At 51.6% G+C, this 10,632-nt stretch overlaps 1 protein-coding gene and 1 long non-coding RNA gene across 2 annotated transcripts; one reads left to right on the top strand and one right to left on the bottom strand.

Moving 5' to 3' along the window:
- Nucleotides 1–1,238: 1,238 nt before the first annotated feature.
- Nucleotides 1,239–3,626, bottom strand: HAND2 (heart and neural crest derivatives expressed 2). The gene is made up of 2 exons (XM_005517630.3): nt 3,072–3,626; nt 1,239–2,051 (listed from the first exon to the last, which is right to left on the bottom strand). Exons 1-2 carry the CDS (start codon nt 3,624–3,626, stop codon nt 1,953–1,955), a joined length of 654 nt encoding a protein of 217 aa, XP_005517687.1. The 3' UTR covers nt 1,239–1,952.
- Nucleotides 3,627–4,435: 809 nt separating this feature from the next.
- On the top strand, nt 4,436–10,307 carry LOC106628626 (uncharacterized). Its single transcript, XR_001332035.2, has 3 exons — nt 4,436–4,833; nt 5,059–5,151; nt 10,178–10,307. It is a non-coding gene; the product is annotated as an uncharacterized LOC106628626 (long non-coding RNA).
- The last annotated feature ends 325 nt before the right edge of the window (nt 10,308–10,632 follow it).

Raw genomic sequence — 10,632 nt, 5'->3', positions numbered from 1 at the left:
AGGAAAAGCAAACAAGGGGGCAGATTCTTCTCTCCAAGTGTTATAAACAGAGGCAAGTGTCTGTAAACACAGACCCACGCCGGAGAGCAGAGCCGGGCTGCCTGACCCGACGGGAGGGAGGGCACATCACTTTTGTCTGGTTGTTGTAACCCCGCAACCTCCTCACTGTCAGCAGGGGCGGCGAAACGGCGCAGGGGCTCCCTTATCTTTTTATGGGCAATTGCACATCTACCTACGCTTACTGCTGGGTCTCGTTGGGAACCACTTCCTTGGGCACGGTGGCACGGGAAGGCCGGCAGGTATGCAGCCCTGGACCTGGAGAGAGAGCCAGCTTGGTTTAAGTTGATGTGATTTATGTAAAAGTTTAAAATACGAGCCTTAATTTCATTATGGAAAAGGTGAAAAACCTTGCCCTTAATCAGGAATGGACCAAAAATACCTAGATCAGCTTCCTTTAGTGAAAACCTTTAATTTTTTTTCCCCTGTGTACCTTCAACACAGAAGGATGCCGTGCATTTCACAGCACTGAAATCTGCACCTCACCCTGGTACTGGGGAGCAGAAAAGTCACCAGACTGGCACCGGGACCCTTGCAAAGGACTCTATGGGCAGGGCAAAGTATTTAAAGGAAGAGAGATCCTGTTGGGGAAGCAATGAACATGCTAAAGAGAGCCAGAGCTTGGGCTGCTGCAGTTTGCAGCTGGATAAAAAAGGTTAAAATAATTATACTCGCTGCAGTGTACTGGAAACGTGCAACCCAGGAGAGTTTTAGGAACCACAAAGTTAATATTAAGTTCACCATAGCTCATTGTAAATCTTACACAGTCCCTACAGCACCACCCCCCCCCCCCAGACCCCCGCAAATCCCTTGCCTTGTTCGCTCTTTCTTTCTTGACGTAAAATTACCTGCTACATAATCACTCCGAGCAAAGCTCACCAGCCTCCCTCGCCTGCCTCCGGCCCCTCTCCGGGAAGCCGCCCCCGCTCCGGGCCCGCGCCTGGCACCGCCGCCGCCCGGGCTCGGACGGCACGAAAACCGCGCATCTCTGCTGTTCCTGAGCCGCCCGGGGTTTGCACCCTTGTCCATTTCCCGTTCGCAGTAGGTCTCCTGCATGGAGAACACCACCACAAGGAATTCCTATTCGGATGAACTGCCTGTTTCTGTTCAATACTCAGGGGGCTGAGAGATCCCTCCCTCCTTTAATTCAGTCACTTGTTTAAAAATAAAATTAGGAGCCATCTTTATAATTTAGTTTACTTCCGAATATTTTAAATATTATGAAAAAAAAAGCCATAAACAACGCTGTTATTCAAAACATTTTGAGGTATAAAACATAAAAAGATTTGAATTTTCTTTTTTTCCTTTTTCTTTTTTTTTTCTTTTGTTTTGTAAAAAACACACACAGTGGTTTATTGAGTACTTACAACGTTTACACCTTCAATATTAATTAGATTCCACTTTTTCCCTTACGGACGGAAGTGCACATAACCAGTAACTGTTGAAAACATCTTCAAATACCGAACGACCACAACAAAATTACAACACTAAATACCGAGTCAATCGAAACATTGGTGCAACTGCTTCTGTTGAAATATAGCTTTATAATCCCATGAATATTTATATCCAAAAGGCCAAGTATTAAAGATACACTTCACATACACACTAATGCCAGGGAGGGATTTTTTTTTTCCTTTTCTATGATTCTGTTTTCCCCACGTGTTTTATACAGAGCAAATAACATTCACAAAACATTTAGAGACATTACCCCTTACCAAGCTGGAGTTTCCTCTTCATATATGGAATGCTTTTTCCCTCTCCTTCAAATATCCACATTTTGGGGGGTTGGGGGAGAAATTGCACATAAATAAACTGGATGATTCCAAATACAAAGAGTCCTCAGAGGAGAGCTCACTACCGAGACTAAGAGGACGGCTCCTCCAGTCCTGCCGTGCTCACTGCTTGAGCTCCAAAGCCCAGACATGCTGCGGCCAGCCAGTCCTCCCTTTGGTTTTCTTATCGTTGCTGCTAACTGTGCTTTTCAAGATTTCGTTCTGGGGAGACAGGATGCGAGGGGAGAGACAGAAACAGAAGGGGGAGAGGAGAGAAAAAAAAGGTTAGATATATTCCTCCCCTTTCTAGGTCTCATCTGCTCTGCTTCGAGATCGAAAACTACGAGGACACCCGAACACATCGAGGCCTGCGGGCTTCAAGAGACATAACGGGGACCCCCACGGGATCTCGCCGCGGGCGAAGCCGCCGCCCGTGGGAGCGGCCTCGCGCGGTGCGCGCCCGCCCGCGGAGCCCTGCGGAGGCCGGCTCCCTCTCCGTGCCACCCCGCTGCTCTGTGGCGGCCGGAGCGCGGGGCTGCAGGCTCAGAGGCGCCAGCTATCCACGGGGATTACGATAAGGCCCCCCCTAAACCATCCCCTCCCTGATTGCGGAGAGAAGCTGGGCACTGGCACGTTCACTGGGCAAAACATGGGACTTGCGGCCGCTGACTTATGCGGGAATCAATCACACGCGAGCACGCCATGGGGCCTACACGAAATTGGGCTTGCGCTGCCTCGCCTTAACCAACTCTCCCGTTAAAAATCAAAAAAGTTGAAGCGCCGAGTGCAGGGGCAGGAGAGCCTCTCGCTGAGAACCTCGCACTTGCCGAGGGTTTAAAGCTGGGCTGGGCTTAGTAGGTAATCATGCCTTCAGATTTTCATTTAAGAGAGCAGAGGCTTGCCTCCTGCGAGATCACGGTTTGGGATACGGGACAAGCAGCAGCCCGGGAATATCTTCCCCGGGGGCCCTAATGTGTGGCAATCTTTTCCCCGAGGCTGCTCTTATCCGCCGGGTCGGATCCGGACGCCGACGGCGGCTCGCAGCCGCGCACGGTCCCGCTTTTGGCCCGCAGCTACGGCCAGGGACCGGTGGGACCGAGGCGTCCCCCACGGACGTGCCCCGGCGACTCTGCCCAGCGAGGAGCCGGGCGCGCTCGGATGGGGCCCCGGCGGGCGACCGAGCAGCCTCCCCTCCGCGGCTCCCCCGCCCCGTCCCGCCCCGTCCCGTTCCGAAGCACTGACCAGCTCTTTCTTCCTCTTCTCTTCCTTCACGTCTGTCTTCTTGATCTCTGCCTTGAAAGCCTCCGCCTCCCCGTTCTGGTCGTCCTTCGCCAGCAGGTCCATGAGGTAGGCGATGTAGCTGGTGGCCAGACGGAGAGTTTTGATCTTGGAGAGCTTGGTGTCGGCGGGCACGTTGGGGATGCACTCCCTCAGCTCCGCGAAGGCGCTGTTGATGCTCTGAGTCCTGCGCCGCTCCTTGCGGTTCGCCGTGCCCCTGCGTTTCACCGGCCGGGGCCCCCCGAGCCCCGGCGGGCCGTTCCCGGGCGGCACCCCCCCGTAATGGGAGTGGTCCATGCCCGGCGCCCCGTTGGCGTACTCAGGGCTGTAGGACAGAGCCATGCTGTAGTCGGGGGGGGACATCTCCGGGTGGCTGCTGATGAGCCAGCCGTGGAAGTAGGGGTTCTCCTCGTGGCCACAGCGGGTGGCGGCGGCGGCAGCGGCAGCGGCGGCGGCAGCGAAAGGGTAGCCCTCATGGTGCACCACCGGGTGGTGGGGGAAGCCGCCCACAAGACTCATCCCCGCTCCCTAGAGCACCCCACCCCGCCCCCCCGGGCCCCAAAACAAAGGTTTCCCCTCCCCGCCCCCCCCACCCCCGTCGCAGGGGCGGGGGATGCTGCCCGCCCCTCACCCCCCAGCACTGCCCCGCTGCCCGCTGCCTCTCCATAGGGCGCTGCTGCAAAGTCCCCGCGGGTGCCCGAGCGATCCCCCCTGCCCGGGCGCCGCCGCCGCCGCTCATGCGTTGTGCCTCCACCTCCTCCTCCTCCTCGCCCGGGGCCGGGTCTTCGAGGAAGCGCGCACAGAAAAAAAAAAAAAAAAAAAAATGCTGTGGAGAGATGTCGACCAAAACAAAATGGCTTGGCTTGGCTTTCCAGCCTGGGATCTTCCTCGCCTCTTGCTTCCCTCCGCTCTCGCCAAGTCCGCCGCGGCCCGGCCGGGTGGTACTTACACGCGGCCCCCCTCCATGCGCCCCCGGCTCGGGGCGGGCGGCGCTGGCTCTGCCCTGCGCGGCGGCGGGGCCGTCAGTGCTGGGCGGGCGCTCGCATCTCTGCCCGCCGCGCCGCGAGCCTCAGCGCCCCGGCTCTCCTCTGCGGCATCCGCGCCGCTCGGCCGGGCGCGGCGGCGGCGGGCGGCGGCGGGGCTCGGCGCGGGGCACTGGCAGGGCTCCCCGGCCCGATCTCCATGTACAGCTACATGTTTAGGGCCGCTCGGGTTAATATATGTCGTCAGAAGCGGCGGCCGCCAATGGCCGGGGCGGGGGCGGAGCCCGCCGCCCTCCGCAATAAAACTTTTTGATGTTCGCTCTGCTAATTGCCGAGCTCCTCTTTTAGGATTGGCTGCCCCTCCGCATCCCTAACGTAATTAAAACAAGGGGGGAAAAATTATCATGGAGGCAGAGGTTAATGCAAGTGTTTAGCAGATGCCTTACAGTAAAACCTGCGTTAAAAAAAAAAAAATTGAAAAAACCCCCAAACAACAAAAAAAACCCTACAAACTCATTAAAACTTAAATATCGGATAATCTCAAACCAGGTACAGTACGGATCCAAGAAGTTTCTTGGCAAAAGTCTGTGTGAGAACTAGATAGGCTCTGAGGTTGCTCTGGCAAAGTGCTTTGTGCCGGTCCGGTAGAGGAACAAATAAATCCGGCTTGGAAGGGCACTTCATCGATGCCCGACTCCGACAGGCATGCCCCAGCAGCGCTGCGGCTTATACCCGTATTGCTGGTTAGTATACACCACGGGATCACTAGTTTCCGTGAGGAGGGAGGCGAAGCTGCTCTGCCTTGCCTGACACCCGGCTTGCGACCCGGGTTAGCATGGGCTGGCTCCGGCAGCGCTCCTGCTGACTGGCCGAGGAAGAGGAGCGCTCGGGGCTTGCATGGGAATGGTTTTGAAAGAATTGTTTTGAGACATTAACAATAAGCCCGACTCTGACTGTTTCTTTTCCAGCTTACTGCCTGCGCCTATGCACCTCCACCAGCGTTCACCCGAGTGACTCAGGCGCCTGAAATCGGTTTCATGCTTCTTGAACTGGTATGATCGGTAAGTAACCGAATATTTTTTATAGCATGTTCAGAGCTAATTTTCTAGCTTTTACTAACAAACATATAAATATTTCTCAGCATTCCCTCTTTTGCAGTATAAAAGACCGGCATCTGCGAAAAGCAGGTTTAGTTATCGAAAGGGAGTAGTTAAATGTTTACTTAACGGCCAGGCTAAGGAGGAAATCTCCTGTAGTTATTTAGGTGTTTTGCTTTAGTAAGCTTGAAGATATTACGAAAGAAAAATGCATCTCAAGCTGTAACTCATGGAAAACTCCGAGGCGAGGTGCATTTGTTGTCATCCTCAAATGGAGCCGAGCATTATTAAATAGCTGCGAAATACCAAATACCCACCCTTATTTGTGCTGGCTGACGCCTAGGCTGATTCGGCGTATATTGCAACGCAGTTCTACAATATAGGCAGTGTGGAAAACTGTGTCAACAGGAGCTGAGAGGTCGTAAATTAAAGAAAGAGAAAGATAGAGATGGAGGAGTCTGCGAAAGAAGGCAGAAAGAACTGTGGTCCAATTTCTGCAGCAGCTTAATACGCTCTCCTGTACAGAGGCGGTGGGGGTACCTCGGGGGAAGCGCTGGGTGGTGGGAAGAGGGCGAAAATCAACTGAATGCCCGGGGAAAGGGGACAGGCAGAGCTCGGGCGGTCCCGGCTTGGAGAAGGCTGCCGACGGTACACGGCGGCTTGTTGGGACCCGGGGGCTTTGCGAGTGGGTCTGCCGGCTGTCGGCGGGGAATGCCCTGCAGGGAGTGGACGGTCCCCGCGAATGAGGCCGTCCGCCAAGGAGCAGCCTGCCGCGGTACCCGGGAGCTGCCTTCGTCGGGGAAATGCTGAAGGGGAAGAAGTGTGCCGGACTCGCGGTTCGGCAGGACGGGGTGTGTAGAGTAGGACCTAGAGGGGAGACGTGCACGGAGCACAGACATGCAGGCGTAGGTTTTTATAAGCATCTACACATATGCGTGAGCGTCTGGGTGTAAACTGAGTACGAAAGTGAAAAACTAGTCCAGATGTAGAATAGATGTATATACACATATATCTTATACGTATACACACATGCCTCTAAGCAGCTGATGGATATCTGTATCTATATATGCACAAGCACACGTGTATATATGGTGTTATCCCAATGAAAGAATGTGTCTGCAGTGTGGATTTTTAAATGTAAGGAAGGCCGCTGGCAGACCGTGCAGGCAGAGCCCCGGAGCGGCCGGACCGCGTGCCCCCGCCGCTCGGGATGAGATGTCTGCAGGGCGCAGCCTGGAAATCCACCCAGTTTCTGCAGCAGTTCTCCAGCTTTGTTTTGCTGCATATATTCTTGATGGGAAGAAGTGGACATTGTCAGGGCCGGAAAGTTATATTGGCTTGCAAACGGGCGTGTGTGTCTTTACACTGTGCCTGTTTGTGTACGAGCTTTCCGATGCACTGCAGGTTAGACTGCAACTGTGACAGTCTCTGTGACAAGACACTACGGCCTTTCCGATAACATCTCCAATGATGAAGGAAACGGAAAACATGAGACAGAGAAAAAGTAATAAAACATACAGGAGATATCGATCAGAACACCAGTCTCCAAAGCTAGCATCATGACTGCTTAACTAACTTTGGCGAAAGAGGATCTCTAGATAAAGCATCCAGAAGGTTCTTTTGCATATATATGTATATATATATAATCTCCTCTTATCCCAGCCGTTATTTATGAGTTTTATAAAGCGAGTTTTAGAGCAAATGTAACTCTCTTTTCCTCCCTCAGCTTATAAATACTCAGGATTTCTGATAATGGGTTGTAGCCTTTTCTGTTTGCTCCACGCGTTGCAAAACGGTGCAGCTCAAGGTACCTTTCCCAATACTATGCTCAAAGACCGCTAAAAAGCGCCAGCATTTTTCCCATCTTACACTTATTAATTTGATTACAATTTTTTTTGTGCACAAATCATATGGTGAAAAAAAAAAACAATGAAAAAAAAACAGAAAAGGAAAAGAAACTCTAGTTTATGTCATTTTCTTTCCCTGCCAAAATAGTTTCATGTCAGGCAGCGATTTATCTGGACTCTGCTGCCAAGCAAGACTCTCCTAGATTGCTATAATAAAGGAATTTTGGTGGAGTCTGTGCCGAGGCTGTTTTTCTCTTCCTCTACCCGCTTTTAGAAATTTATTTTATTTTATATTTTTCGGGAGTCGGTGTGTGGGGCTGTATCAGTAGGTTTTGCCCTGCCGTCGCTGCCTCTCCAGTCCCTCGGCGGGGCCGAGCGGGAGGAAGGGGCTGCCTTTGCCCCGCGGTGGGTGCCCGAGGCTCCGGGGGAGCGGAGCCCGCGGCGGGGGGCGCCGGGCCGGGCGCCCGCTCAGCGCCGCCGGGGCCACCCGCTGCCCGGCCCCGGCGCTCAGTCGCCGCCGGGCCGCTTATCGCCAGGTCACTTCTCTCCTCCGGGCCAAGAGTAGGGTGGGAGTTGGGATAACAGAACAACAGAGCTGTGCTCCCCCCTCCTCCCCCCCGGGCTTGTGTGAATTAAGTTAAATTGCAAATTAAGCTAATTTCTCCGAATCGGTCGGGGAAAACGGTATGGAAACGGGGAAGAGGTGCCGACACTGGGTGGTCGGAAACCCACATCTGCTGGGGACTCCCGGGCTGGCTGACTGGGAACACTGCGGCCACACCGGGCCAGACCCTGTGAGGGCAGGCCAGGGGCAGAGAGGCGCCTCACCGGTGCCTGGGCAGCGAGCCCGCTCGTTTGCTTCTTTACCGCACCTTTCTTTTGCGGAGCGCCCGAAATCGGTGGGACGATTATGGCGACAGGGCAGCGGCGGGAGCTTCAGTCACCGCTGAGGTGCCCGGTACCGATGCCAGACGTATCCATCCCTGCTCTGTGCAGCAGCATCGGGATCTCCCTCCATAATTTTCATTAAAGCAAAGAAATAATCAGACACACGAAAGCGCCCCAAGGGCACCCCATCTTTTGCTTTTGAGGCGCTGCCCTGGCCGAGAAACCCCCTCGGCGTCTCTCCCTAAGTACCGGGGTGCCGATTCCGTCTCCTTTCTCCCGGCTGCCCACCGCATCCCTCAACAGTCCGGTGCACGGCTTGAAAAGCCCAGACGGGTTTGAATTTATAGAGTGCATGATGTCATTGACCCTTGGACCAAACGTATCAGACAGGGGTATCGTTCTCGGATAGACTTGGGGATGCTGGAGCATCCCGCGTCCCAGGGATGAGACGCATCCTATATCTTGGGCGTCGCTTAGGAGTTTGTGAAAGGACATAAACACGCAAGAAAAGGGATTTTTGAAAAGAGAGAAATATGATTTGAAGGTCAACCTGTCAGTGCGGGTTAATGAAAAGGACTCGTGCCTAATGGGACCGGCTTGCACCCTCTCTTGTGCTCACACAACCTGTATTTCAACGCCCAGGGCAGAGGGCGGGATCGGGCCCAGCAGGCCCGAATTAGTCTCTGCCCTTAGAGGTGGAGGAACCCTGGTTTACGTTACTATTATCGGTAATGAACGCCCACATATTTCAAGCATGAAAATCTCGCAGTCGTTGTGTATACAAAAAGAAAAAAAAAAAAGGAAAAAAAAAGAGAAAAAAGAAAAAAAAAAGAAAAAAATATCAGGGATGAGAAAAACCCAAGACACTGACCATTTCGTAAGTCACAATGATTGGCAGTAAACGCTGGACCCTACGCGTTTTACCACTGCATGTGCAAGCAATTATTCGAGGATTGCTTATATTTGTGACTGAGCATCCAGCGTTGCATTTAGACCCTGGACAAGAATCAGGGAAAGAAAATTCCAACCAAGAGCCCCACTTAGTCAGAAAAATAGTAATAAAGAGCTTACAAAATTCTGCAGTGAACACCGTGTGTCTTTATTTACTGGAATTGTTATTTGCATCTCCTATACATGCATGCATGTATAAACACGCACACGCATACAGACAAACACTCTGTTTTCCTAAGTAATATTTGTTTGTATTCCCGGGAAAGAACATCTTCAGTTGCTCTTGAGCTCGACTCTGATGAAATAGTTTGCGAATGTAATTACCTTCATTAACGAATATTTTGTTGTCCAGCATCTGAAATTCAGACGGTGAAGGCAGAAGAAAGCTGGGCTGGCATCGTTTTGTGTTTAGGTTAACAAAAACCAACATTTCTATTGTCATTCTTCATGGAAAGTCTCCATTTAACGAGGCTGGGGCTTAAGAAACCTTCATAGATCAAAGGTAACCTCTCTTGGCTTAAGAGAAAAATCCCTCTGGAGCAGTGAAAATTAGCTGCAATTTGGCCCTAACTACACGTCCCAAAATGTCTGTGTCGTCCTGCCGGTGTCCCCCGGCCCGTACCTGCTGCGCTGCACCCCGCTCCCGCCTGCCCGGGATGGGCTGCGGCACACGGGCTCTTCCGAAAATGCAGCTGCTCAGTCCTACAAATGTCGGCTGCACACTTGTTGCAAGCATCAGCCCGCACGGCAATTCCTATGTGCGTATCTCGGTGTAATTGATCTGGCTGAGTGAGGTCTTTTTGGTAATTTGGATACACCAAGTCTCCAGTTAATGACATATAATCAGCCTTTAGGTCACTTGGTCATTCTCTTATTACAAACCCCTCCTGCTCTCTCTGATCTCCTTTCAAACTAAATTTCACACAAACAAATAAAGCAAGACAGGGACAAGTCCTTAAAATGCAAGAGTGAAATATTGGAGAATTGCTCGTGGGGAACTATAAACATTTTTAAAAAGAAAAAAGCGAAAAGATAGGACAGAACATCTTATCGAGAAAGAGAGCATTGTGTACAAAACACGGAGGGAAAACCGGTCTGGCTTGTGTTAAAAGTGACATAAAATTAAAATAAAATAATTACAAACAGAAATGGCATAATGTAAACAGAATACAGGATATTTTACTAGAAACGCACGGCCGCTTACCGTAATTTGTTCGTACAGATGATACAAACTATCTGTGGATACACAAAATGTTTATTTGCTGCACTTTAAATGGAAAAAATTTCTTTACTCTTCTTTTCAGGAAAGTTAAGAAGACGGAAAATGGAGAAGTGTACCTCCCTAGACCTGGAGGGAAATGGAGCGGCGGCCAAAAGGAGTGGGTGTAAATGCGACAACAAAAATAAATACTTTATATCACCCTGCAGAACTTATTTTACTAAGTCAACATTTTGTTTTTCTGCTGCTCACCTTTTCTTTCCTCTAGGGAGAGACAATGCTCACTTTTTATTAGGTATTCCCTAAAAGTTTGTTTTGATCCCCGCCCAGGTGTGTGTATATGTACATATATATATATATATATATATATATACAATCAACAGGCTGAGGTTCATGTGTGAGCAGAGGCGACCGGGAAGAGGGGCGATCAGATGCTCTTAGGTAAGATCCCACGGCCCTACAGGCTGCAGGCAACTCATTGCAAAGCCCCCGGTGTTCGGAGGTGATTTATAAAATCGAGAACGGGGAGATATCAATGTC

The sequence above is a fragment of the Pseudopodoces humilis genome, chromosome 6 (genome assembly GCF_049639895.1).
Source record: "Pseudopodoces humilis isolate 2021_Gansu_Grassland_sample_001 chromosome 6, ASM4963989v1, whole genome shotgun sequence".
Lineage (NCBI taxonomy): Eukaryota > Metazoa > Chordata > Aves > Passeriformes > Paridae > Pseudopodoces > Pseudopodoces humilis.
The sequence above is the reverse complement of the archived record's forward strand: the minus strand, read 5'-3'. Positions and strand labels throughout refer to the sequence as shown.

Bases quoted from the DNA above. Each gene is read 5' to 3' on its own strand.
- HAND2 (XM_005517630.3), bottom strand. From the start codon at position 3,626: ATGAGTCTTGTGGGCGGCTTCCCCCACCACCCGGTGGTGCACCATGAG. The intron at 2,052-3,071 runs GTCAGTGCTTCG...CTGTCTCCCCAG, and splicing joins AGAAGAGGAAGAAAGAGCTG to AACGAAATCTTGAAAAGCAC.